At 42.1% G+C, this 25,293-nt stretch overlaps 1 protein-coding gene and 1 long non-coding RNA gene across 4 annotated transcripts; one reads left to right on the top strand and one right to left on the bottom strand.

Annotated features, from left to right (window-relative positions):
• Positions 1–190: 190 nt before the first annotated feature.
• On the top strand, positions 191–21,768 carry PROS1 (protein S). 2 transcript variants are annotated; one of them, XM_066207753.1, is made up of 15 exons: positions 191–395; positions 4,001–4,158; positions 4,581–4,605; positions 4,933–5,019; positions 6,341–6,463; positions 6,759–6,881; positions 8,263–8,388; positions 10,433–10,554; positions 12,100–12,218; positions 13,667–13,856; positions 14,492–14,659; positions 15,663–15,831; positions 16,285–16,433; positions 17,142–17,355; positions 19,412–21,768. In XM_066207753.1, exons 1-15 carry the CDS (start codon positions 335–337, stop codon positions 19,555–19,557), a joined length of 1,980 nt encoding a protein of 659 aa, XP_066063850.1. In that variant the 5' UTR covers positions 191–334; the 3' UTR covers positions 19,558–21,768. The 2 variants fall into 2 exon arrangements, with proteins under 2 accessions (XP_066063850.1, XP_066063858.1); XM_066207761.1 differs by lacking the exon at positions 191–395 and adding an exon at positions 2,930–3,029.
• Positions 2,938–23,372, bottom strand: LOC136304109 (uncharacterized). Of its 2 annotated transcripts, XR_010724386.1 has the most exons (4): positions 23,288–23,345; positions 6,420–6,928; positions 6,158–6,249; positions 2,938–3,484 (listed from the first exon to the last, which is right to left on the bottom strand). It is a non-coding gene; the product is annotated as an uncharacterized lncRNA (long non-coding RNA). The 2 variants fall into 2 exon arrangements; XR_010724387.1 differs by lacking the exon at positions 6,420–6,928 and having other exon boundaries at positions 23,288–23,372.
• Positions 23,373–25,293: the final 1,921 nt, after the last annotated feature.

The raw sequence follows: 25,293 nt of genomic DNA, 5'->3' as shown, positions 1-25,293 counted from the left end.
ACACGGCGGCCGTGGGGGCGGCCCGCGGCCATGGGGGGCGACCGTGCGGCCACGGGGGGCTGTGGGCGCCGCCCGCCCGCCCCGCTCCGCTCCGCTCCCGCCGGCGCTGCCCGCCGAGCCCGCTGTGCGCGGCCGCCGCCTCCCACCGCGGGGCGGGCCGGGCGCGACCCGCCCGCGCCCCCGCGGCGCTGTCCGCGGCGCCCTGGTGACGCTCCCGCGGGGCAGCTCTGCCCGGACGCGGCCCGGCCTCCCCCCGCCGCGCCGCTGCCCCTCCCTCCGCCCCCGCAGCCTCGCCCGGCCCCGCAGCGCTGCGGCCGCGCAGTCCCCGGCAGCGATGGGGCCGCGGTGCCTGCCGCTGCTGGCGCTGGCCATCGCCCTGGCCCAGGCGGCGACCTGTGAGTGAGGCGAGGCGGGGGAGGCGCGGGGCGGGGGGGCGGCCCGGAGCGGAGCCGGGGGCGGGCGGCCCTGCCCGGCCCTCCGGGCATCGCGGCCCCGGGGGTTCGGCGGCGATTCCCGCGGGGCAGCCGCGCTGGGGCTTTGGGGCTGTGCGCGGCTCAGCCGCCCGCGGGTGCGCACGGGGAGCTTGCTTCCCTTGCCACAACACCCCTCCGGAGGTCGTGGTCTGCTCAGAAAAGTGGCTTTGTTCAGTCCAGGCAAGCGGCACCGACCCTTTTTTGTAAGTTATCTCAGCCTAGATAAGAGCTACTTGCTGTCACATACTGATGAAAAAAAAAAAAAAAAAAAAGTATTTATCTTTGACACAAAAGTCTTTGAGCTGAGTAGTGAAAGAAGACAGCGTAGCTGAAACAAGCAGAATTGCAGCTCGAAGTTAGCCTGGTTCTGACCTGTTTTACTAATGATTAAACTGGCAGAAGAGAAACCGAATGTTTACTATTCTGCAAGGTGCTGGGGTTTCTGACTTAGGAAGGGAGCTCTATCTATAGATGAAAGTTCATTTTATAACGTTTCTAGCAGGTCCTAAAACTAAACCTTCTAATAAATATTTCATAACGATCTTTTCTCCTGTTTTTGTCACCTTTTCGGTTCCATTTATCTCCTCCACTGCATACCTTACCTTCTTACTGCATACCTTATGCATACCACTGCATTACAGCAGGAAATCAGCCGTCCTGCTCATCCAAAATTTTAGTGGGTCCATATCATCCAGTTTCCTATTCCTGGCTCTGAACAGTGCCAGGGATTTCTGGAATGGCAAGAGAGAGGGGGAAGAAGAAAAAACACCTTTATAATGCAGCTCATTCCGTTCAATAATCACAAAGTTGCCTCTGCAAGCCTCAGTGCAGGTGGATTTGGTGAAACATCAGGCGAGGGACGCATTTTGCAGAAGGTGCAGGTAAATACGAGTGGCTAACTTTATTTTGTTGGCTGCATAATGTCACTGAGGAGCTTGTCAGGATACTCCCGTCACTGGAGTTACAGAGCTGTGCAGACAAGATTGTGCCCCTTCCTACAGTGGTGTCACTTTTTACTCTGTTTTATTCAGCTGCTTCCCTGGGCTGGGGTCTTAGGCAAGCAGCTCTAAGTTATGTTTGAGTGGCCCACTTTGAGCAGGTTTGTGGTGGCATCTGCAAAACAGAACAGCTGGAAGAAACCACTGGATCTCATCCTCTCCCTAATTTTTTCTTTTTTTTTTTTTTTCTTTTTTAGTAGCATCACTTTCAGATGCTTGATGACACAGCGGCTGTACCCAGCCTCTGGCAATTGTCAGGCTCTGGAGTTGCACAGGGATTCAGTGATCACCACATGAAGCACCCCGAGTGCATTAAGGGTTAACTTGGTTTGGCAGGGTCAGAAACGGGCCGGAGTTTCCTGTAATCAGACTGGCAGCAGCAGCAGCAGTCAGGATTTTTTGTTTTTAATAAAGGTCCTATCATAATCTTTGTGATTAAAACACAGACGAATAAACACGCTGCTAATTCTGTGCATGGGGATTGAAATATTTGCACTAAAAAAACACAGAATTTGCTCTGAGTGCATGTTTTATTTAAAGTCAGAAGTTACAGGAAATCAACTTGGGAGAAGGATAAACTGCTCTGATGTAGGAGAAAAGACTTGTTCCCGTTGCCCCACTGCATCGAAGACATGAAGTAGAAAGTGTTACATCTGTTTGTAAACAACTGAAAAATTCTTCTCTTTTATTTACTGTGAAACCGTGCGAAAATGACAATGATGTAGCTAAAAGTCAGAGCAAGATGGTTTAAAGTCAGCTGTCAATTTAGCCTCATCTACACCACAGAGCCTGTGTGCCACAGCTATCTTTGTGGGGGTAGAAATCTCCCGTGGAAATAAACCCAGCCGCTATAATACACAGTTTTCCTGGTTTCGTTGCCACTCCTTTTGCCTCAGGAGGGATGGTCTTTCTGCATCTTTCTTGTTAGTGAGAAATAAAGCATTTAGTCTAACTAATTGACACTTCTTTCATTTCTAAGCAACTTGCTCTCTGAGATAGAGGTGTGCTGTAAAACCTTGGAGGTGAGCTGTGGTACATCCACCTTATGCTCAGGAAATCTTATTCACTGCCTTACCAGGATGATTAGTTTTACCAGAATGAGAGCAAATAGATTTTAGCCCATGTCAAATTCACTCAGGAGTCTGTAGCAGGAAGATCTCTTCAGATCATCACTCAATGTTGCAGCACTTCAGAATGTTCCCTGCCACTTGATAGAGACCTTGAATGTGTTTAGGATGGTGTGGTTTTAGTTAAATGTTCAATCTGTCTCCATTCAAGCTCATTAGCTGCTCTTTCTTGTCAGCTTCCTTGGTTTGTTGGTTTTTTTTTTCCTTTCCTGTTAGTGCAGAGAAAGTGGGAGCTCTTCTCTGGCACTTGGCTGCTGGTGTGGCTCATGAAGGTGCCCTGGGAATTTGAGGAATTGTCTCCGGCAGCCCTGGATTGACTTTGTGTGCTTGGATGGCTCTTTTCTGTGGAGCTGGGATGGGTAGGGATGGCCACCCCAGCTGGTTTGCGCTGTGGGTGTCACAGCCCTCACACAGCCGGGCAGCTCTGAAAGGCTGAGTTGTGCAGAGGCTGAGGGAAGGAGGGAGGGCAGGTGTGGAAGTGTGTGTGGTGCTCTCCAGTTAACATCTGTTGTCTGCACTCTTTGACTCAATCAGCTGGGCTTTTTCCAGTTGTGCTCATCCATTTTTTCTCTTGATCACAGGCTATATCCAGAAATTAAACCAGACAGACTAATTCAGAGGCTGTTCCTGGAGTATCATGTGCTCAGCAAAGAACACTGGAGCAGACATCTTTCATTTTTTGTGTCATTTCTCAATGTTCACCGCTTGTTAAAAGTCACTAAAATGACAATAACCAGATACATGAAAATTAAATAATCACCCATGGATCTAAAACATAAAGGCCGGCAAGGATTGTTTTACCTTGTAAAATGTGAATGTATTTATAGATTGTCTGCCTTGATATTCCCAGGATAGCATTCTCACCTTTGTCTTGTTCTTCACCGTTCTGAAAAATAAAATGACATTTGTGTTAATTACACATAACAGGTAGCCTGACTTTGTAAGGCATAATTTTGGTGTCACATAAATTAAAAAGGGTCAGAATATTTACTTGCAGATCACTGAAACCGGTAATATAATCAGCTTTTTTGTATCTACTTGTTGGTTACATATCTCACTTTGTAACAACCGTAATCTAAAAAAATAAATCTTGTCCTGAGTGTGACATGGAAATTATGCTTCAGGCGTGGATGCTATTAGGGATTAATAGCACAGATTAAGGATTAAGGAGTTTTTGGTCAGAAGCAGCTCACACACAGAATCCTAGAATTTCTTGCTCGCATTTTTCAAAGCAATAACAAACATCAAGCTACTTCAAAACAACAGCAAACATCAACAATGCTGACTAAGCATTTAACTCAGAACTTTGTGTGAAGTTCTCATGTTTCCTCGGGGTTTACAGCATTTTTCAGCTGTTGCAGAAAGAGATAAACAATAACAGAGTTGCCTTGTTTCTCCCCAGTTTTGCCCCAGCAGTATGCCTCTCAGTTCCTGCTGAGGAAACGCCGAGCAAACTCTTTCATGGAAGAAAGTAAGAAGGGAAATCTAGAGAGAGAATGCATTGAGGAGTTATGCAATAGGGAAGAAGCCAGGGAAATCTTTGAAAATAATCCTGAAACTGTAAGTATTTTATGAGTATCTATGACATAGATTGTAGTTCTTTGCAGAGGGAAAGACAGAAGCACGTGGAATTCACAGCTCCCAATAACAGCGCTGGGCAAGATCCTCCCATTTAAACAGATAATTTTCAAAGTAATTTTGACACCCAGTTCTTTTGCATTGCCTTCACTTTGCAAGTGTCCAGTTCACTGCAGTATTTTAATCTCTCCACTGAATCTTTTCCGTATTAAATAAACTTCTGCTTTAGCCCTAACTACACTCACATAGAAAACCAGGCCTGTATTCTGTCACTCCAAGTAACTTCTTTCTTCTTTCGTGGTTATAATACCAATGTACCTCAGAATATATTCAGTGATGTATTTTGCTGTCATTTTATCTACCTGAAATTTTTCTTAGCTTTTATTTTTCTTTTCTTTCTGCAGGAATATTTTTATCCCAAATATTTAAGTAAGTATAAAAAACAAAACAAACAGAACTGTAGTGTATGATTCAGTGATGCTCTCGTTTGGGTGATACTGGTTTAGTTTTTCTGCCCCTAGCACTGGGATGATTTCCATGCTGATTATGATGCAGAGAGTGTCCTGTGTGCTGAGATCCCCACGGAGGCACTCTGAAGGCTGGGCTGTGATCAGCTGTCCTTAACGTGCCCAGACCAGTTTTGCAATTCAGGCTGTGAGAACAGGCTCTTTGAAGGTGCCAGGCAGCAAGTGGTGTAATTTCAGTGTAAATGAGTTGTTTGGATCCTGAGCTGATTGTGTGGCTTTGCATTTGCAGACTGCCTTGCCTCCCATCGAGCAGGGGTGTTCAGGGTGGCTGCAGTCACTCCAGACTCTCCAGCTGACCTGAGGGCTTGTGTCAAGGGTAAGTGCTGACATCAGAGCACACAGTGCCTAAAAAGCAGTTCACAGGGACACAAAATGAGATAAATAACCATTTAGCTCAGGCAAACTCAATAATCAAAACCAGAAACTGACCAAAAAACGTGAGGTGAGACAGAGTATTTCCAGAGAAACCAGTTTAAGGGACTGCTTTTAACTTTATAAAGTTAAAGGAATACAACATGACTGCTACATGGAAGGCAGAGTTCTTCTGCAAACAGAAATGTCCTACACCAACTCAGCAATATTCCCCAGTGTGTCCTCTGTACTCTACCACATCTTTTAACACTTATGCCAAAGCCTTTGCCTCTAGCAAGTCATGTTCTGTCAGGCAGAGTGAGAGATTCTCTTGTTAATTGTCGTTTCTACCACTCTTTGGCCCACAGTTACATTACCAGCTGAAAATTTTGAATTTTCAACAACAAAGCAACAAACAAACCCAAAAAACCACCAACCAACCAACCAAAAAAAGATCAAAACAAAATCAAAACACTATCTGGAACACAGTCACTGATTCCAAACAAAAAGTCCCAAAGCATGAAACTTGAGATGTTTCTCAGATGTTTGGTTTTTATGCCTATACAGTCACAGGTCCAGTATGAATTACGTTCCTTCTAGTAAATTCATAGCAAGCCACTTTACCATGTTTTCGACTTGTCACAGTTTAAACATCTCTCTAAACTTTCCACAGCCTGGTTATATCAAATAAACTTTCAGTTAGTTTGAATAAGAATACTTTTCCTTAACCATCTGACACTGTTTTCATCACTGAAAGCAATGGAAGGCAAAAAAATCCTTAATAATTACACTGCACATGGTCATGACTGAACATGTTTTCCAGGTCAGTTTGTAATAATGCAATAAATTACCAGTTTGTCTGACTACTCTTGAACAGAGAAACTCAACTTTCTAATCTTGAAACTTCGATCTTTCTAGTGAAATTTGTAGTAGTATGATGGGGGCAGAGCACTGCTCTTTAAAAACTGAAATATGTCTTCTAAATATAATAATATCAAGTCTGGTCACATCTTGCAGGGAGTAGCTTTGCTAGTAATTTGTCTTCTAGTTGTTTTCTGCCTGACAAAGAAAAAGTACTGCTGGTTTTGTATGTACTCACTCACTTAAAAATTCTTGCTGACAGAATGAGTAGCAAGATTGTTGTGGGGGTGCTTCATGTTATTCATCAAGACCTTTCCTATTTCATGACAGGTACCTGTAAGGAAGAGAAGAAAGAAAGACTAAAGTGATTCTTGAGGAGAAATAACCCCAAATAACAAGGATTTTCCATGTTTTCCATCCCACAGAAATTTCAAACCAGTGCAGCCCCCTGCCATGCCATAAAGATGGATATAAGGATTGCATAGATGGACAAGCCAAGTATACCTGTGTCTGTAAAGCAGGATGGAGAGGAGAGAACTGTGAGGAAGGTACAGCCTTCAGTTCCATGTGATGTTGGTTCTCAGAAGCACAATTGCATTTCTACTGTCGAATAGTATTTGCAGCTGGTCAGCTGATGCCTTCCTCTCAGCAGAGAGTTTTATTCCCTTTTCTTTCTAGATATAAATGAATGTGAAGACTTCAATGAGCTGATCAGCTGATGCCTTCTCAGCAGGAAGTTTTACTCCCTTTTATTTCTAGATATAAATGAATGTGAAGACTTCAATGAGCTGATCAGCTGATGCCTTCTTCTCAGCAGGAAGTTTTACTCCCTTTTCTTTCTAGATATAAATGAATGTGAGGACTTGAATGGAGGTTGCAGCCAGCGCTGTTCCAATTTCCCTGGGAGCTTCCGTTGCCTGTGTGAGGATGGCTACTTCATGCATTCCAACAAACGGGATTGTGGAGGTAGGGAGGCTTCAGGGGGACACCTTTCCATGCCACCACAGTGCCTGCTGACCAGAGAGAGAGAAGGGTTTGATCCAGTAGTTCCAGAAATGCTCTTGCATTGCCTCTGAAAGATCCAGTCCTGGTTTAATTTGGCTGCTCATTCCTTACACACTGCAGGCATTTGGGTAGCCAGATAATGAACCAGATGAAGAAGCAAGGAAGGAAAGAGGGAATGGCTACAGATGAGATTTTGCTTCATTACTGGAGCTCCATAAAGCTCATTTTGGTCTCTCACCAAAGTCCTTTAAGCACACAGAAACAGGAATCTAAAGTGATGATGGTAGCTGATATTGTTACCATGGAAATTGTCTCTAGTAAACACTGATTTAGGCTGAATCACTCCTAATTAGCCATGCTGCTCTTTCTGCAGATTAAAGTTCATTGGAGAAGAAACTATTAATGAATCAAAGATAAAAATAGACTAATATACCTTAATGCCTTGAGTGTTAGTTTAATTATTTGATAAATTGCATTCAGGTATTTTATTACATGCAACTACAAAGTTAAAACAACCGGGAATTCGAATACACTTACTAACTGTAGAGAAGTGATCTGGATTCAGGGCAGCTCTGACTTACTACAGTTCCAGGACTCCAAGCAAGCCAGTGACAGAATCTCCAGATCCAGAATCTCCAAGCAGCACCATTTCCACAACTGCTGCAAAGCCACAGAGAAAACCAGAATGATCCCTGCATTCCTGAGTGGGAGTGAAGTACTAGCAGGGATCTGATATTTTCTGTCTCAAAGACACTTAGTAAGATTGATACTATACCCTAAATCCCGTTGTCACATCTGCATTGTGGGAAAATGACATTGACAAATTGGAAACAAGACAGAAGATAGGCACTAAAACGGTTTGAGGGACAGAGAGACAGGGAGGGACTTGAACACCTCTCAGCATGGCAAATTAAAAGAGAACTGACATGAATTGATTGTAGCTTGGAAGAACCTCTGATTGGATTATCTCCTGTCTTCCTGGATGTCTTTTTCTAAGATGGAATTTTACTGTGCAGTCTGGTTCAGTTTATGGGAAACCTGCAGCCTGTTTCTCTCTCTGCCTTCCTAGACATGCATCCCTTTCCCTGTTACCCACAGAAGGCAGGAAGAGATAGGAAAGAGAGGCAGGCATAGAATTTTTTCACTGGGGGCATGCAGAAGTGTTTTTTACGGCCCTCTGGAAATCTTTCTGGCTGTAGCTCTAGTCTGCTGGCACAGCATGGCAGAGCTACCAAGAAAATTTGCCAGCCTCACTCAGTTTGTGCAGTGTTGGATAAGATTGGGAAAAAAAATGGTGTGCAAGAGTTGAAGCTGTTTTTTAATAACTTGTTTGCGTTTTTAGATATAAATGAATGTGTGCTACATCCAAACATCTGTGGGACAGCCATCTGTAAAAACACCCAGGGGAGATACGAGTGTGAATGTCCAGAAGGCTATAAATATAATTCAACTTCCAAGAACTGCGAAGGTGGGTCTTTGCCCCCAGCTCCCCCTTTTTCATATCTTTCATCTTTCCCTTCCCCTTTGCTTCTTCTAATCCACTGCTATACCAAACTCAGCTGCTCATCTACTGGTGTATTTCTTAATCTTCATATTCTTTATTGAATTAATTGGTTTTTAGGTTGTCAGGCTGTGTTACATGACAGCGTGGCAAGTTCGTTAAAGATATTTTTTAAAGGTTTTTTTATAAAGACTTAAAATGGCAAATAAAACTATTCCTAAATATCCAGAAAAAGAACTGTGAAAAAAGGAGCTGCTCCAAAAGAATCTTTCCTGAAATAAAAAACTGAAACTAAAAGTTTCCAAACTTCTGTACCAATTATAGCAAAGTTGGAAGTATTGATGGCTAGCAGTGAAATAGCGAGAGGCCACTCATACTAAGACCATAACTTCTCCAGTGCAGAAAGTATTTGCATATTTGTCTTAGAATATGTTTTATTTCTCTCTGCTTATTAAAGTTTCTGTCTGCTGCACATCAGAAATTATATTTCAGTTGTAAACAGATAGGAAAGCTCTTGGAGTTTTACAATGCAGATGAGTCTTCTACACTGTCAGTTTAAGAAAAACCTATCAGTGGCTGGTTTTTATTTTAAAAGCTGCCTTATATTACTGCTCAAAAGGACACAAAAGCAGCTTCTTGGTGGCCATGAATCTTTTGCTCCCTGGCTATTCCTGCAAGTCTCTTGTGACAAAGCTCCGCACAGTGGCAGTGATTACATATCCAGGTGTCAGCTCTTTGTCCAGTTACTACGGGATTAAAACACTACTGACAATTTTCTGTTCCTGCGTGCACCAAAGTGAGACAAACTTCATGGTAATTAATTCTTACTCCTCTTAGGGCTTCCTTCAGATAAATTCAATTTGATGCAACCCACCTAAGTGTTGTGTTTCTACTGGAGCACGGATTCGGGAGGTGGCAAGATGACGATGTTCCAGCAGGGAAAGTCTTACCTCCCTAGCAGGAGGATTATGCTGCTAAGCTTTTAGACCTCGTTGTAACCACATTAAATGAGTCACCAAATCCTGTCTAAGGACAGGATTGTGCAGCCTGACAGGAATGTAGCCTTAACAGAAATACTAAATGACATGAGCCCTTCATGGTCGCATTGCTTGTAGGTGGCTAAACTCAATTATGCTTATTAGGAAAATTGAATTTACATACGTTTGTGCACAGCTATCTCTATGATGACAGATACTATTAAACTGAAGAAACAGAACAGGGTTTGTTATCTTTTTCCTTACTTCTCTTCCTCCCAGCAACATCAAAAAAAAAAGCATGTTAGTCTTAAAACCCCCCAGATTTAAGCGCTTGCATTGGTACAAATTTTTTTCTGCCCACTAGAAGGGCTGTTTGCTTCAGAATAAATGTTGCAGTTTCTTCAATCTGAAGCCCAAATCACCCTCATTGGAGTCTCTTGTCAAGGAGAGATTTTGTTTCTATATTAGAAACATAAAATGTACATTGGCGGTTTAAACGGCCTTTCATTTCTAAAATACTTATTTTGTACAACCTACTAAATACAAAATGAAGTTCTTTTAGTTGATTCAGCTTAAATCACAGCTCAAATCAGACTGTTCTTCTTCACAAGTAGATGCTGTCTGAAACTTAGTCATTAGGAGATCATTGTATGTTTTTTTAAAAGGTATTTTGCCCTGAGATTATTTGGGGTTTATATTAATAAAGCACATCCTTTCTTCACATACTTGCCACATATACTTCTAATAATCTGAGCTCTCATTGTATCTTACAAGGAAGGGAAGAGACAAAACCCGGGAGTGGGAGTTGTGCCATCTGTGGTAGCAATTTATGAGGTCTCTCACTATCCAGCCTCAGAAATCAGACCAAATTGTCTCCAGCTCTGCACTCCAGGCCTCTTTCAGATTACTAAATCACCTTTTGGATTCATGTGATTCCAGAGAACCTCCCTTGTCCATTATTCCATTCATTTGTGTTAGTTTTCACTCTGTGCCAAGAAAAAAAACAAAAATCTGTCTGCTTTAATTTCCCCTAGATATTGATGAATGTGCTGAAAATATTTGTGCTCAACTCTGTGTGAACTCACCAGGAAGTTACAGATGCTATTGTGATGGCAAGAAAGGGTTCAAGCTCTCTAAGGACATGAAGAATTGTGAGGTAAAACTGTGCTATGTAAAATTCCATGTGGAAGATCACCAAGTTGGGTCCTTCTTGATGAGAGGATAGCTTAGATTAAGGAAAATAGGAAGATATTTGAGAACTGATTAAAAATTCCTGAGAAAATGCTGGGGATTCTGATCTATGGTTTGGCTCACAGAGCAGCAGGGATTTGGATGCCATTCAGTTCATGCATGCTCATTTACAGGAGTCCTGTCAAAAGCAGCTTGCTTTAGCCAGGCATCTTTATTCCCTGCTGCTTCCAAAATAAGCCTCAGCTTTCTCCTATCAAACAAATAATTCCTGTTCAGCCTACTCAGAGACAGACTGTTCCTTTCGTCCATATGTTCCCAAGCTTTCCTTAGGCTGTGCAAAAGTTTTCACTCACTATTTTGGAATTACTCTGTTTGGATTGAAAAAAAACCCTCGGATTGTTTTCCACAGTTCTCATCTGCCATAGCTTAAGGAAAAGCACTCAGTAATTCTTGCCCATTGGAGAACATCCTGCAGCCAAAACTGGCTGCTCTTGATCAGTTTGAAAATTTACACTTCTTAGGGGCAGAAAGTTTGGAGCTCCAGAGAATCCAGATTCAAGGATTGAAGTCCAAGGATTTTTTTTGTCAGTGGTTCTCTGTGTTCTTTGAAAAGTTCAGGCAGTCTGAGATTTTATGTGAAGTGAGCTCAGATAACTGCCAACAATAAAACGCTTCTAACAACAATAAAACACCTCTAACAGAGTATAACAGAATTTGGCTTAAACTGCAGGAGCAAGATCCGACACAAGTTCCAGCGTCTGTGTGTTAGGTCTTATTTGTACTTTCTGAAATTTAATGAACAACACTTGGCAGTCGTTCTATTTCATTTTGCTCATCCTTGAAATGGTGAGATGTAATGAGGCTGGAAGATGCTCTTATTTTCAGTGCTGTTGTTCAAAAGTGATTAATTCTCTGTCTGGAAGTTAGTTTCATGCCTTTTAATTGGGGGGAAAAAAAGCTCAGTCTGCTGAAAATCTGTTCAATCTTAAGACTGGTGACGCCAGCAGCCGTAAAATGCAAGAAGAGCACCTGTACATTTAATCAGGAAGAGCAAAGGCAGAGTAGAAGACAGTCACAGAATGTTTTGAGGGATTCAAATCTGACCAAAGAGACTTTGAAACTCCTACTCGTCCATAAGCACTGTGATTTTTTAATTTCTCTTTAACACAGTCTTCCCAAGATACAGCTCTGGTCTGTTCCCTTCTAACACCTGAGCAGGTTTAGATTCTGCAGAACTTTAATAACAGAGCTTGGTTGTTCCCTAGAAGGTGGGTGTCATATATCCCTGGTGAAAGAAAAGTGCCTGATGGAAGATTGGAATTCTTAATTCAAAACCTAAATATTTAATTATTAGTTTCAATCCAGCAGTACTGTGTGTCAACCTGGCTTATCCTCCAGCAGTTTAAATAATGGATGTTTCAAGCAAAAGCAAAACCACACCGTTCCATTTGTACATAGGTATTCAAGTTCCAAAAAACCCAAAAAACCTTTTCTTCTCTACCATTTTCAGTCTGTTACTGAGTGTATCCCACTGAATCTTGAAAAGAATTATCAACTGCTTTACCTGGCAGAGCAATTTATAGGAATTCCCGTTCTCTACTTAAAGTTCAAACTGCCAAATGTCACAAGGTAAGCGTTTGCTGTTGATAAAAGTATGCATTGGAATGACATTTGTTTCCATTAATTTTCTGAGGGTTTAGGAAGAATGCATTGCATGCCTGAATTATATCACCATCTCCCCTTTGGATAAGATACCTTTATATGATGAATGAATGAATGAAACAAAAGGAAGGCATTTAGAACTATCAACATAAAATTCAGAAGTTACATGAAAATAGTTACAGTATATACAGTTATAGGTGGGAATGGCTTTAGTTTGGATGTTGGTGCTGCTTCACCCCTGCTCCGGGCGGAAGGTGGGACCTGCTCTGCCCATCCTGCTGAGCAACAAACCCAGGCCACTGTCCCCTGCCCCTCCCTGGGCTTTCTTTCACACCCAGAGTGTTCCAAGGACACCCACAGCGCCCAGTACCCTGTCTAGGGCACCAGCTGGATGATTTGCTTTACAGCTGTCAAAGCGACTGCCCGCGGCACTGACCCCTTCACTGCTCTTGGACTCCTTTGCCGCAGCAGCCGGAATTGCTGCGTTCCCTGACTTAGTGACCGCACAATTGGAAGGTAACAGCGGCAGCAGCTGTTGGGCTGGTGATCCCCAGAGCCTCAGAAGCGTACAGATGGACATAAATAGTGAGAACTCTGTCCTCTGTCGCTGTTCCAAGTTGACTGGGCACTAATGCTGTCCTGGAAGAGCTTTCTGAGATGATAAATGTTTGAAGTCTGGTGTAAATACAGAGCGGTTTTCGGTGTGTCTGGCAGGGGACAGCCCCATCTAAGGGACACAGAGCAGCACTGCAAGGGACAGCCACCCCAGTTCTGAGTTCCAGCTGCGTTGGCAAACCTCAGCTTCCAAATGCTTTCTCCTTTCACCCTTAATCTGTTTTGTCTAGTCCCAAAGACTGTTTTTTACTCTACTCTCGTCTCTTCCACTGCACAGTAAATCCTAATTTTGCTACGTACACACATTCACCCTAGATCCAGCCAACAAATCCTCAAATGAGAGAATGGCATATAAAAGGCAGAGCGAATTTCTAGGTTATAATTCTTTCAGGACAACACTTGGCAACCCAGTTGTACTGAACCACATCATAGATCTTCTATTTTGTCTGCGCTGCATCCCTACAAAGTGCAATAGGAATGTTACATCTCTCTTCTTACTCAGAGGAGTGGGATATCCTTCGCAAGTAAAGCTCAGAGTGGATTTGGGAACTGCACCAAGGTTCTTTCAAATCCCAGGTCAGGGTGTTAACCTGGAAACTTTCCCACTGGATTCAGGTGAACAAGGCTTATGTGCCATTCTGCTTTTGACTGACTGTGCAAAAATCACCACTGCTCAGATACAGGGACACCAAAAGTTATCATCTGCGAACCTTTCTCTAACCCTACTAACGAGTTATCCTAGGCTGTGCAGTATTTCACCTTTCCTGTCTTCTTACTAAGATTCCTTCTTCACAACTCAGATTTACAGCAGAGTTCGATTTCCGGACATACGACGCGGAAGGTGTTATCCTGTACGCAGAGTCCCTGGACAACTCAGCCTGGATCCTGCTGGCTCTTCGGGATGGTAAGATTGAGATCCAGTTCAAGAATGAGTTTGGAACAAAAGTCACCAGCGGAGGCAAAGCCATTAATGATGGGCTGTGGCATATAGTAAGTTGGATTTTCTTCTCCATTCCCTTCCTTTTACTCACTGCGGAAAGATGCTGATAAATAAAGTAGGGAGAAACTGAGCAACTACTGAGAGGCTTAAAATTATGCACTCAAGTCCCAGATTTAAAAAGCAGCTGAGAAATGCACAGGAAATTCTGCTACCTTTTAAAAATCAAAGAAAAGACTTCCCAGCTATCAACTTAGCAATTATTAATTTGAATAATGAAAAGGAAAGTGGCAGAATATTCAAAACTGACTGCATGGTCAAGTGCACAGTTATTGGATACTATTTAGAGCAAGTTTTACATCTGCTAGACCAAAATTTCATCTTGCTTTTCAAGCCTTTGCACCAAAGATGAAAAGCATGTCACACTTACACAATCTATAGAGCACACCAAATCCTTAATGCCAGTTAGATTTTGTTTGTTACCTTCCTGTGAATGTCCCTGGATATGGACAGCTGTCCTGCATCAAGTTTGAATACAATTTAAATAGTTCCTGCACTAAAACTCTTTCTCAAGGTAGATATTTAAAGAAACATTAGTCATGCTTTGTAGGGCTTATGTGATTTGTATTTAATATATTCTACATTTTTTTTTGTGTGTGTATATGTAATTGTTTGTATTTTATTCCAGATATCAGTTGAAGAATTAGAACACAGCATCAGTGTAAAAATAGCTAAAGAGGCTGTGATGAGTATTAACAGCCCAGGAACTCTGTTTAAACAATCCCAGGGTTTCTTGGAAACCAAGGTGTACATTGCAGGATTACCTCGCAGAGTGGGCGGTGCTCTTGTTAAACAGGTAATTAAATAATAATAAAACTAATATTGACTGATAGTTCTCTCTTCAGTTTTATACTCCTGGGAGTCACAGAAGAAGCAAGCCAGGCATGGAAGCCGTTTAGAAAATGAAAATGTGGTTATTAAACCACTGTTTGGAAAATAAACACGTGTGAAGCTTTTCAGTCTGCCTTCAGTGAGGCTTCACTTGTAAAAACACAGCACTTCTGGTCTAATCTTTGAGGATTCTGTAGCCTGTTTCCTAATATAGCTTTGGCTTCCCTAAGTCATCCCCACTGCTGCTGCTGAGAGTGCATTTCAGGGTGATTCATGTCCTGGCCCTGCCTTTTGCTAAGCTCTAGATAAGTGCAGCGTTCACTGTGCAGGCAGCACAGCGAGCTTTCGTTTCTACAAGGTTCCACAACAGCCCAGGCTGGACAAGGCCCATGATTCTTTCAGTCTCCCAGCCCCAAGGATGGGTACAGTCAAGTTGTTGCACCTGTCTTCTTTACAGCCCAGCAGCCATCAAACTAATTGGCAATTTCAACAGAGAGTTTAGATTATTTGAAAAAAAAAATAAAAAAAATCAATTTCTGCTCAAAAGCAAAGCAGAGAAAAAAATTACGGAACAATACAATAACATCCCTTTATCCAAGAGAAAACAATTCCTGTAATTTCTTTGTACTTTGGTACAAAGATAAAGCTTTGAACAAGGAGCATTGCTAGTGATCATTTTCTTTCAGCTACAGAAAATCTGCTGTCCTTTTGTCTAGGTCACGACACCAGCTTTAAAAGTGGAAGCAATCTTTTTGTCCAGGTCCCTGGCAGCAAAGTGGGAAATGTTAAACCAGAGATGCCAAATGCCTGCCCTTTGTTTTCCCCCAGCATCACTGCTGTAACCTGTAGCCTTGATAAGTTTGGTTTTGACTACACAGAAATAAGCTGATGTGTAAAATAATGCCTCATTATTTACATTTTGAAGCCAACTTTGGACTCAAACCCCCAATGCTGTCATTCTGCTACAGATTAACCCTCGTCTGGATGGTTGTATCCGGGCCTGGAACCTGATGAACCAGGGACATTCAGGAGTAAACGAAGTTATTCAAGAAAAACAAAGCAAACACTGTTTAGTAGCAGTGGGGAGGGGATCCTTCTACCCTGGCACTGGAATGGCAGCATTCCAGATAAACTATAGTAAGTATTTTTTTCTGTCCTTGTGGTTTTTGTTGGATTGGTGGTGGAGCTGATGAAATTTTAAAAGAAAGGAAATAAAAATAGGCACACAAACTAAGCTATGCACTTCTGCATCCGCCAGTGATTCCCTTAACTTCTGTTAGGAATTTGCTTGAACGAGAATTCTGATCCCAGTAGTGTCATCTGTTCAGCTTCTGGAGTGCTTTACTTTCAGGAGTTTATTTGCAAAGGTTGGGCACTATTGGAGATCCAGGATTAAAAGTCATCTGGGGTTTTTTTTTGTTTGTTTTATTTGCTTGGGTTTCTTTAGAATTATAGTTCTTTCTGAAAATTCAAAAATGAGCACTAATTTTTTCCACACTAGAGAGGAGATTAAATACTAATTTTTTAACCCCATATTAATTTTTCATCAGCAGGTGGATTTACTAATTTCAATTATTCTCTTTAAAACAGATAATGTTGACAGTGCTGAAGATTGGCTAATAAATGTGACTCTGACTATCCGCCCATCCACAGACACTGGTGTTATGTTTGCCTTGGTTTCTAATGAAACAGTGCCTCTTGCCTTGTCCATAGTGGACTCTAACTCCTCTGACTCACAGGTGATCTTACAATTCTCCTAGTGGCTGCCAGGTGAAAAATCAAACTAAAAAAAAAGGGCTACTCACACTTGCAGTGGAGCTGGTTGCCTCAAGATTTTGAAAATTAGGTCGTGTAATAATGTGCAGAAAATATCTCTATTAATGATTGCTGCAGCAGTGACTGAGCACTAATCACTCATGCCAGGGAGGTTACATTATGTCATCTGAGCTCAGATCCATTACATCATGTTTTCTTTAACCTTTCCTTCCAAATGCCCAGATCACAAAGGGAGCTATGACAGCAGCACGTACAGTAATGGCATCGTGTTAGTTCCAAATTATAAACAGCTTTTGTTGTCCTTACGTTTCCATTTACATCCCTCTACATCAGCCATGATAGAGCATAATTATGCACCGTGGCTAGTCCAGGCTTTTTCTCAAAATTTGAACCTGTAGTGAACACTTGGGTACCTTTAAAACTCTAGGTGAAACAGGATTTCACCTCAGAACCGTAGCCAGAGTTGTTCCCTGCAAAACATTCTCACTTATAAACTTAAGAACGGTATTCATCATCAGAAGGGATGCTTAACACATCAGCTTCTCCACCTGAAGCTACCAGTATTTACTATTTTCTTCTACGTGCAAATACAAAGTGCACCAGAACCAAGCATAACGATTTATTAAAGCCACATGTGACATCTTTGGTGATCTACCATTCTTCCCGTCTAGAAAATCACTGTGACCATTGGGAGCATCACTGTTGCACAGCTGGAATCAAAGAAGTTGTGTACCCCCAGAAAAGTGCAGGTTGGGCTCCTAGTGACCAGACAGGAGCTTGAACTGGCTGTTGATTCACACACAGACAGAAGCAATTCCGAGCAGCTCTCAACTCTGCATCAAGCCATGATGGCAAATGTTGTCACCTACTTGGGTGGCCTGCCAGGTGAGGCCTGTTTCTTTTCATTCATTTGATTGTTTCTGCAATTATTAAAAAAAAAAAAAAAGGATTTTTTTTCCCCCTCAAGTGCCTCTTGTTTCCTCCAGTCATTTCAGCTTTGGAGGCAGCCAGCTTTTCAACAGTAGAATTATTTGGACATAAAGACATGGCTCTCTCTCTTTGTTTTGAATTTGGAAAATGTCTTGGTTTTTGAGTTGGGTGAGCATTGCACGTTTCTGAAATGCCACCGTCTGGCACAGCTGAGGAACTGCATCAAAAACATCAGAAAAGCAAACATTTGTAAATAATCCAAGTGTCAGAGGCGCAGAAGGGGAAGTCAGGAATATGGTTTCAACAAACTCCACACAAGAGATGACTGTCAATCTTTATGAGACAGAGAATGTGTTGAAACAGCGAATATTTTGATCAAAGCAAGCTTCCAGTTAACATTATCGAGACATAATGTTAACATTATCCTTATCACAAGGATTATTTTGTCCAGGAAGTGTGCACATGCTTCTGTATAAATACTTTGACTTCAGGCTGAATCAAGAGGAAAAATAGCGCTGCTCCAGGTGAGAAACATTCAAAACCTGAATTAAAACTTGAAAATTGCTAGAGGAATGGTGCCATGGTTACAATGTTGCTTCAGGTAGAGATTTTCTGTATCCTCTGTTATTTTATGGAGAATGAATCACAATTCCTAAGAAAATGCTACAAATTTGACTGACACGTCTTGAATTGACAAGGAATGAGTCAGTGTTTACTTAGTATAGGTGAGTCAGCAGTTTAACAGAGCCTGTAACTAAGATCCAAGTCGTTTCTTGGGCATCTTCATCTTTTTGTGATGCTTAAATGATTCTTTTTAGTACATTTTCAGCCACAGAGAAATCGACAGAGCCACAGAGCTTTGCATTGTTCAGGCATCTCAAAGAGATTGGAAGCAAGTATTAGTTACTTGCTGCTCCTTAATCTCAGTTTTCTGTCATAAGTTTTAAAAGGCGTCTTAAACATGCAAATTAACACCATAAAACAAACAACCTCCCCCAAAAAGAGCCTCTGTATTCAAAAACCCCCTTGGATTTCATGAAGACCCTAAGTCCCCATTTTTGATGACCCCTTTCTACAAACTAGTAACAGTGGTGGGAGTATTCCCCTGTTATTTCAGCACAACCAGTGCAGCTTAAACAAAACTTCCATGGGTCTGTGACAGCAGTGTTTTCCTCGCTGGGGGGAAAAAGGAGAAGGGAACAATTCTACAGGACTCTTTGTGCAATACCTCAGCTTACAGCAAAATAAAATAGCCAAATCCATCTTGTAAGGAAGGATAGGGTGATTAACACCCAAAAAAAGAGAGGGCTCCTTTGAGATCAGCTCCTAATCACCCTTATTCTAATTGCTGAAGGTGCTTGCATTGCCTTAGGTCTGGCTTGTAAGAAGCCAGTTGTACCCTAAGACTTGAGACCAATGCCTGCTTGATTTTATACTTAACATATTCCTTCCTGGACGCATAGCCATGATCTGATGCTGCCCTAAGCCAAGCAACACCTAAATGAGGAGCAGATAAAGTGAGTTTTTCACAGAGAATTCACCTGGAAGCAGTAAAATGTGTGAAGTTCCCAGGGGTGCCCCAAGTGAGAAGCTGCAAATTTGAATCTAGAGTGGCTTCCTGGCAAAGGCAAGACAGTTCTTTGTGTGACCTCCAAGCCCAACAACATCTGTTTGTAGCTCAGGACAAGAGCAGTGGGCTCCGGGAAACAAACTCCTGGTTCACTGTTGTTCGTACAGGAAAAGCTGCTATGGAAAACATTCCTGGAGTTCAGTTTCTGGATGGGAACAGCCTTCTAATGCATATTTAACATTTTACTGGCCTTCTCAGCTTTGCTGACTTGATCTTAAAGAGAAGGGAGAGGAGCTCAAGTGTTTCCTGCCAAATTGCTCCTTTTCTCCCGTGACTAAATAATGGATGGGGAGTGGAGTATTCCCCATGTTTTGACCGATCTGAAAAGTCCACGGGAATTTGCATGCCTTGGCCTAAAAAACTGAATGTGTTTCTGTGCAGATGTTCCTCTGGGTGCTACACCAGTGACTGCTTTTTATAATGGCTGCATGGAGGTGAAGGTCAACAGCAGACAGCTGGATCTGGATGAAGCCATTTCCAAACACAACGACATCAGATCTCACTCGTGCCCACTGATCATGCAGTAACTGTTCGGATCTTAATTGAACTTTTTTTTTTTCCTTTCAGATATAATTTGTGTAATTAGTCTCATGCCATTATGGAGCTTGCATTATTTCATGCAAGATGTGCCAGGGAAATAAGCAGCAGCGTGGTTTTCTCCCTTTTAATGCAGAGTGGAGGAAAAAAAAAAACCCTCTCTGTTTAGCTGGAAAGAGACAATCAAAATCAAAATTTTGTAAAACATTCTTTGATATATCAGTGGGAAATCTTAAAGCTAGATTTATCTTCCATGTTCATGCTATGTCCTTGAAATATTTAGCTTGGAGAGAAAGTTTAGGAATTTCCGTCTAGAAAGAATTTTACATCTTATATTTCATATATCAGCACAAACTTACAAGTTGCAAATCATTTTAATGTATCAGAATCTAAATGAAACGAGACTTATTAAACTTTTTCAAGCATAACATGCAAAGAAAAATCTCTACAGGTTTTATAATATGTGCTTTTGGTAAAGGAAAAAAAAATACCCTGGAATCTATAGCCCAAACTCCCTGAGAATATGTTTACAGGTTGTACCTATGTTGGCAAAGCAACTTCAGAATGGAAGTGTTTCTTAAAGTAGCTCAGTTTTTGAAAACAGTTTTGCTTTTACTGGACCAGCTTTAATTTCTTTGTCTTTAGAACCCAGCTTTAGAGTTTGGAAAGAGTTCTGGATCAGGACAGGCCATTTACTTTCAAAGTGGGTTAAAATACAGCCCAGGCAATTTTGAAAAACAGAGGAAGTGGCTTGAAGGAAGGAGCTCTGAATCACAGGACATCAAACTGGAATTTGCTGAGTAGCATATACTTCTTCCATCGAATCTAGCACTGCTCAACGTAAGCAGTCTGATGATCCATCATATTCCCATTATTTAGGGTAACCTTGCCTTCAGAGAGCTCCAGAAGAGATTTATTTGTGAGCCCTGCTGCCGTTGAAAGCCTGAATTTTGCCAGTAACATCAGAATGTAAAGCCATATTCTGCTCAGCCAACTTTAATAAACCACCAGGTAATTAGAAAAGTATTGCTTTCCTCAGGTGTGCTGATTTTGAGCATTTCCAATATTTCCTGAACATCCTTTGAGTGTTCTTTCCACTTCCAAGCTCATTTTCACAGCACCAGAAGCCTCCCTGTGCAGCTCACCTGGCGGTTTTGTTAACCCCAAACCAAATAAATAGCAAGAGAATTGCTGTGAGGTATAAATATATCCTCTCATCCATCAAGCACAGAGACATATATCTGCCACCATTCCTGACCCCAGCTCTGCTGTCTTCACTTGAGACACTGAAGTGGAAATGTGTGTCCAGAAGGGTGGCTTGTGACAATATTCCTTTGGAGGACTGCCTTTCTCCAGGGGAATTCTGAGTGACATCAGTGAGATTTCTTCCAGTGTTAAATGCAAGGGTCAGTGCTGCAGGGTCTGAGCCCATCTTTCAGTGTTATTATTGCTTTGGCTGAACTCGGTCATTTCACTTCCCGCTTGGGTAGAGGAATACAGGAATTGCTCCCAACTTTTCACCCAGTACAGCCTTCCAGTCTGCCCAGCAAGAAGCTGACACCCAGGGGCTCATTGCCATGACTACTGGGTCACTTTTTTAGGATAGCATGGAAAACAAGATTGGAATTCTGACTCCATGGAGGGGAAGTCCTTCCCTGCAGTCATCCTTCCCTGCCCTTCCACCATCCCAGCACACACACTCTGCCTGCAGGTCTCAGCTGAAGAATAACTTGACTGAAACGAGCAGGTTTTGCATGCAAAGCAGAGCTGAATTGAGACTTTTTACATCAAATAAAACACACAATCACTTTATTTATATTATCTCTGTGGCACCCATTAATCCTGGTGAGCCCCTGGGTCAGACTCTGCCTCGTACAACAAGCACAGAAAGTAAGAGATGAGGAGCACAAAGCCAAGCGTCATCAGTGTTCTAAATGCTTCTGGCCTGCATGAACAAAAAGGGGTTTTTGCTGTTGTTTTTTAGGGGTTTTTTTAAGGTCTTGTTTGTTTCAATGTAATAAATTGTATAGAAATGAAAGGTAAAACCAATCACTTTGTCACACAGATACTATTTCGCTTTTCGTGGAATAATATTTTAGGGTTTTGTAGTTAATAATGAAACCTCTGCACTTCTTTTTTAATGTAAAAGTGCCTCCCTATTTTAAGAATTAAATAAAGCAGGATTTGCAAGTTTCTTTTCATTTTGAGTTGTATTTGCATGTTTTTGTTCATTTTTGCTGTGCAAGGCTTGTCCTAGTGCTGTACTGCCTTACTCAGGAGATTGTGATCATCTTCAGCATCAAAAAACTGGCTCCAATTAATATGCTACCCAAATAGGCATCCATACTCCCTAGGTAATTAAATCTATTAATTGTTTAAGAGTACCTGAGGCAGTTAGACTTTGCTTAAAACTACACATGGAAACAAAGAAGATCAGGGCAAGTGACCAATTCCTGTTTTTTCTCCTCCATCAGATGTATTTCATTGTATTCTGAGGCATAATCATTTCAGCAAGGGCCATTCAGGGTTTATACAGAACAGCTGGACCTGCTCTGCATTTTCAGCTCCTGTGCACTTGAGCTACATCTCCACATGTCCCAATTTCCTTGAAAGTGAAACCCAGTCCTGAAATGGGTTCTCCATTACACTACAGCAGTTTAGTTTACATGCTTTGATGCCTGTGTGTTTTCTGGTGGATTGAGGGCTCTTGATGCTCGATACTGGCTCTAGATCGTCTTCAAAGAAAGGGAGGCCACACTCATTTTTGTCATTTTAGTCCTGCCTGTCGCTGACTGGGGCATTGGTCCTTTAATGTCATTCATCACACACACTTAGTATTTTATTACCTCCTTTTTATATCAAAATTACCACCCTGATTGGGTGCCAGAAATAGAAGTTGTGTGCCCCAAAATAAAAGAGAAAATACAGGAAAAACCATCACAGCTAATACCCTGTGGATAAGTAAGGCACCGCTTTCTGAGTAAGAACCAAGGTACTGGGATGTTCATGCTTTAAAAAAATGCTTTCAGTCCCAGTTACACTGGGCACATCCTTCTGCTCGGGGGGCAGCTAAATTTCAGTAGGAGTAGGTGAACAAGTAGCTAAGTTGTAAGGGAGATGGTGTGTTGCTTACAGGCACTTGGATCAACTGAGTGGGGGCAAATTGATGCAACTTTATGTAATCCTGGACTTAATTACGTGGCTTTTAAAAAGAAAAGTTTTGAGTTTTTGTGGGTTTTTTTAAGGAATTTTTAGTATCAAAGCAAACAAGGAAAAAAATTCAGAAACACAACCCAGCTTGGCGCACTGGCTGCTGTCCACTCTAGCTGAGCACTGGGGGGGAGTGACACACGCAAGGAACCAAAATGACCATTCAAAAATAACACTAAACTCGAAACAACCTCCCCCCACAACCCAAAACACACCAAAAAAAGCACCAGCAACACTGCCACCCTGCACGAGGAAACTGAGCAGGTGTGAGGGCTACAGAACTGGGGAGCAATATTTCTAGAATTCATCAGTGGCCATATTTATTATAAATAAAATATTGTAAAACATCATTAGTAGGATATAAGACATATACTAAGCTACATGTGAACTGTTTTAAGTTTTGGGTAACTTACAATGCCAAATAAAAATAGCTTTGCTTAAAACACACCCCAGGAAAGAGTAGCTCATCTATAAACCAGTATTTCTGACTAGCACTCAGCAATGTCTTACCTTTCCAGCAGTGCTTTTCCTGTCTTTGAGTTCTGGTATGATTTCCATCAGCCAGAAGTTAGCTCACAAAAGCCCTCATCAAAACACAGCTGTCATTTAAGCGAGGCTTGCTCTTCCCTAGACTATCACAGAGTGCTTGATCATTGCCGCCAGCTGGTGACAGACTCCTGCGAACTCAGCCCATGGAAAAGCAATCTGCTCTTCCAAACCTGGGCAAAATCCAGCCTTGTGCTTAAAGGTGGTTTTTGTGTTTTGGTTTTTTTTTTCTGGGCCAGGAGGTCATGTGGATTTAACAAACCCATTTGCCTGGAGCAGGCAAACCCCATCACCTTGTAATTCCTGACTTTTTACAAGCACCACGGGCAATGGAGGCACTACCCAAGCTGCACAGATGAGCTGGAGTTTGTGTCTTGCTGGAGGTTTATACTCTCACAGTCTTCCAGACGTTTCCTAAGTAGTTCATTGGCAGCTTCACAAAACTCTCCCGGTGAAGCCATTGTGCTGCATTTGCTGTTTCCCAGGGATGGGAACCAAGCTGACATCAGGGTGTGCCCCAAGCTGCCCTTGCATCCCCTGGGGTGGGCTCAGACCCCAGGGCTTGGGGAAATGAAATCAGCCCGGGTCAAACAGTCCAGAGAGGGACTGGTGTCCTGTCCCCACAGGAGAAGGCTGCTCTTGCAGGCACTCAGCATTTCATACAGATAAATGAACAGCGTTTCCAAGCATGCTCTGTTTTTTAAAAAAAAGTCTTCCTCTTTAAAAACACAACCTATAAAAACAAACACTGCACAAAAGATGAGCACACTGCCAGTCTTTTTTTAAGCCTTGCACTATTATTTTCTGAACTTTATTTACACACAAAAGACTTTCAACAAAGAGCCTGACGAGAATTTGAAATACAGGCTGATTTTTTTTTTTCCCCAACAAGTGAACAGAATCTAATCACAATAATTTGGGGTAAGAGGGATTGGTGAGTTCTTTACATGTCACTGAAAAGCCCAACCACTGATGTGAATGATGTGAGTCACCTCCCCATATTTTGTTCCCACAGAAAAGAAAATGGTTTTTAGAGTTACTGCCAAGCAGGTAACTTCAAGGGTTACTCTCTCAACTTTTTGCATTCTGTAACAACCTTCCTTCTCAATTGGCTTTGGACTTACATCAAAAGGTGGAGATCCCAGGAGTCCCAGGTTCCTCTCCACTGACAGTATCAGCAGTGGATGCATTTAGCTGTTCCTTGCTCTATTTTGGGTGTCAGTGATATCCTTAGCTGAAGCTGGTGAACCAGAGCTGTGATCTATGATCTCAAGGGGTGAAAATGTAGTTTAGCTCGTCTACAAGAAAGTAAGAACAAACTTTGCCAATACCTGAAATGTCGAGCTGCTACCAGGAGCCTGGAGAGATCATTGCTAATGAAGGATGAAATGGATTTAATCAGTTTTACTCTACACCCAGTTGTAGGTCTTGATATAAAAAGAATCCTCCGTCCCTCCACCCCACCCAAAAACCCAACAAACAAACAAAAAGCAACCAGTGAAACTTAAAAAGTGGACATTAATTTCTCAGAAGTTTGCACAGTGAATATTAAACAGAGCCTCAAGGCTCCTTGTGCCTCTGCCCAGACCCAAATGGGTTTTCTTCCTTATGTGCACTGATTTTTCTGCTGCTAATGCTGGGTTTAACTCCTAAACTGCAGAAACTGTTTTTCTAGGCAAGTGGCAGAACACACAAAGGAATGATCTCCAAGGGCACAGAAGGAATTTAGGCATCCCCTTGCTGTTGAAAGTCAACCACCCCACCACCCTCCATGCCTCTGGAAATCTATCTTCTTACACTGAGGATCTCAAAGCCAAAATTTAGGTTATGTGCTGTTCTTCACCAGAACAAAGACCTGCCTGGATGCAATTGCAGAGGTTTATGTTTGCAGTCAGAGGAGAAAGGCAAGAAGTCCAAAGATTCTCTGGCTTCAAACAAAAATGAAACGTGTTTGTGGCAGTCCTACAGGG

The sequence above is a fragment of the Chamaea fasciata genome, unplaced genomic scaffold (genome assembly GCF_029207755.1).
Source record: "Chamaea fasciata isolate MVZ Bird 193981 ecotype frontalis unplaced genomic scaffold, bChaFas1.0.hap1 SCAF_2, whole genome shotgun sequence".
Taxonomy (NCBI): Eukaryota; Metazoa; Chordata; class Aves; order Passeriformes; family Sylviidae; genus Chamaea; species Chamaea fasciata.
The sequence above is the reverse complement of the archived record's forward strand: the minus strand, read 5'-3'. Positions and strand labels throughout refer to the sequence as shown.

What these genes read in the sequence shown, in the direction of transcription:
- PROS1 (XM_066207761.1), top strand. Translation starts at nt 2,930, where the DNA reads ATGGCTCTTTTCTGTGGAGCTGGGATGGGTAGGGATGGCCACCCCAGC. An exon ending in TTGAAAATAATCCTGAAACT is followed by an intron (nt 4,159 to 4,580) that starts GTAAGTATTTTA and finishes TTCTTTCTGCAG; the next exon opens with GAATATTTTTATCCCAAATA. An exon ending in CTACTTGGGTGGCCTGCCAG is followed by an intron (nt 17,356 to 19,411) that starts GTGAGGCCTGTT and finishes GTTTCTGTGCAG; the next exon opens with ATGTTCCTCTGGGTGCTACA.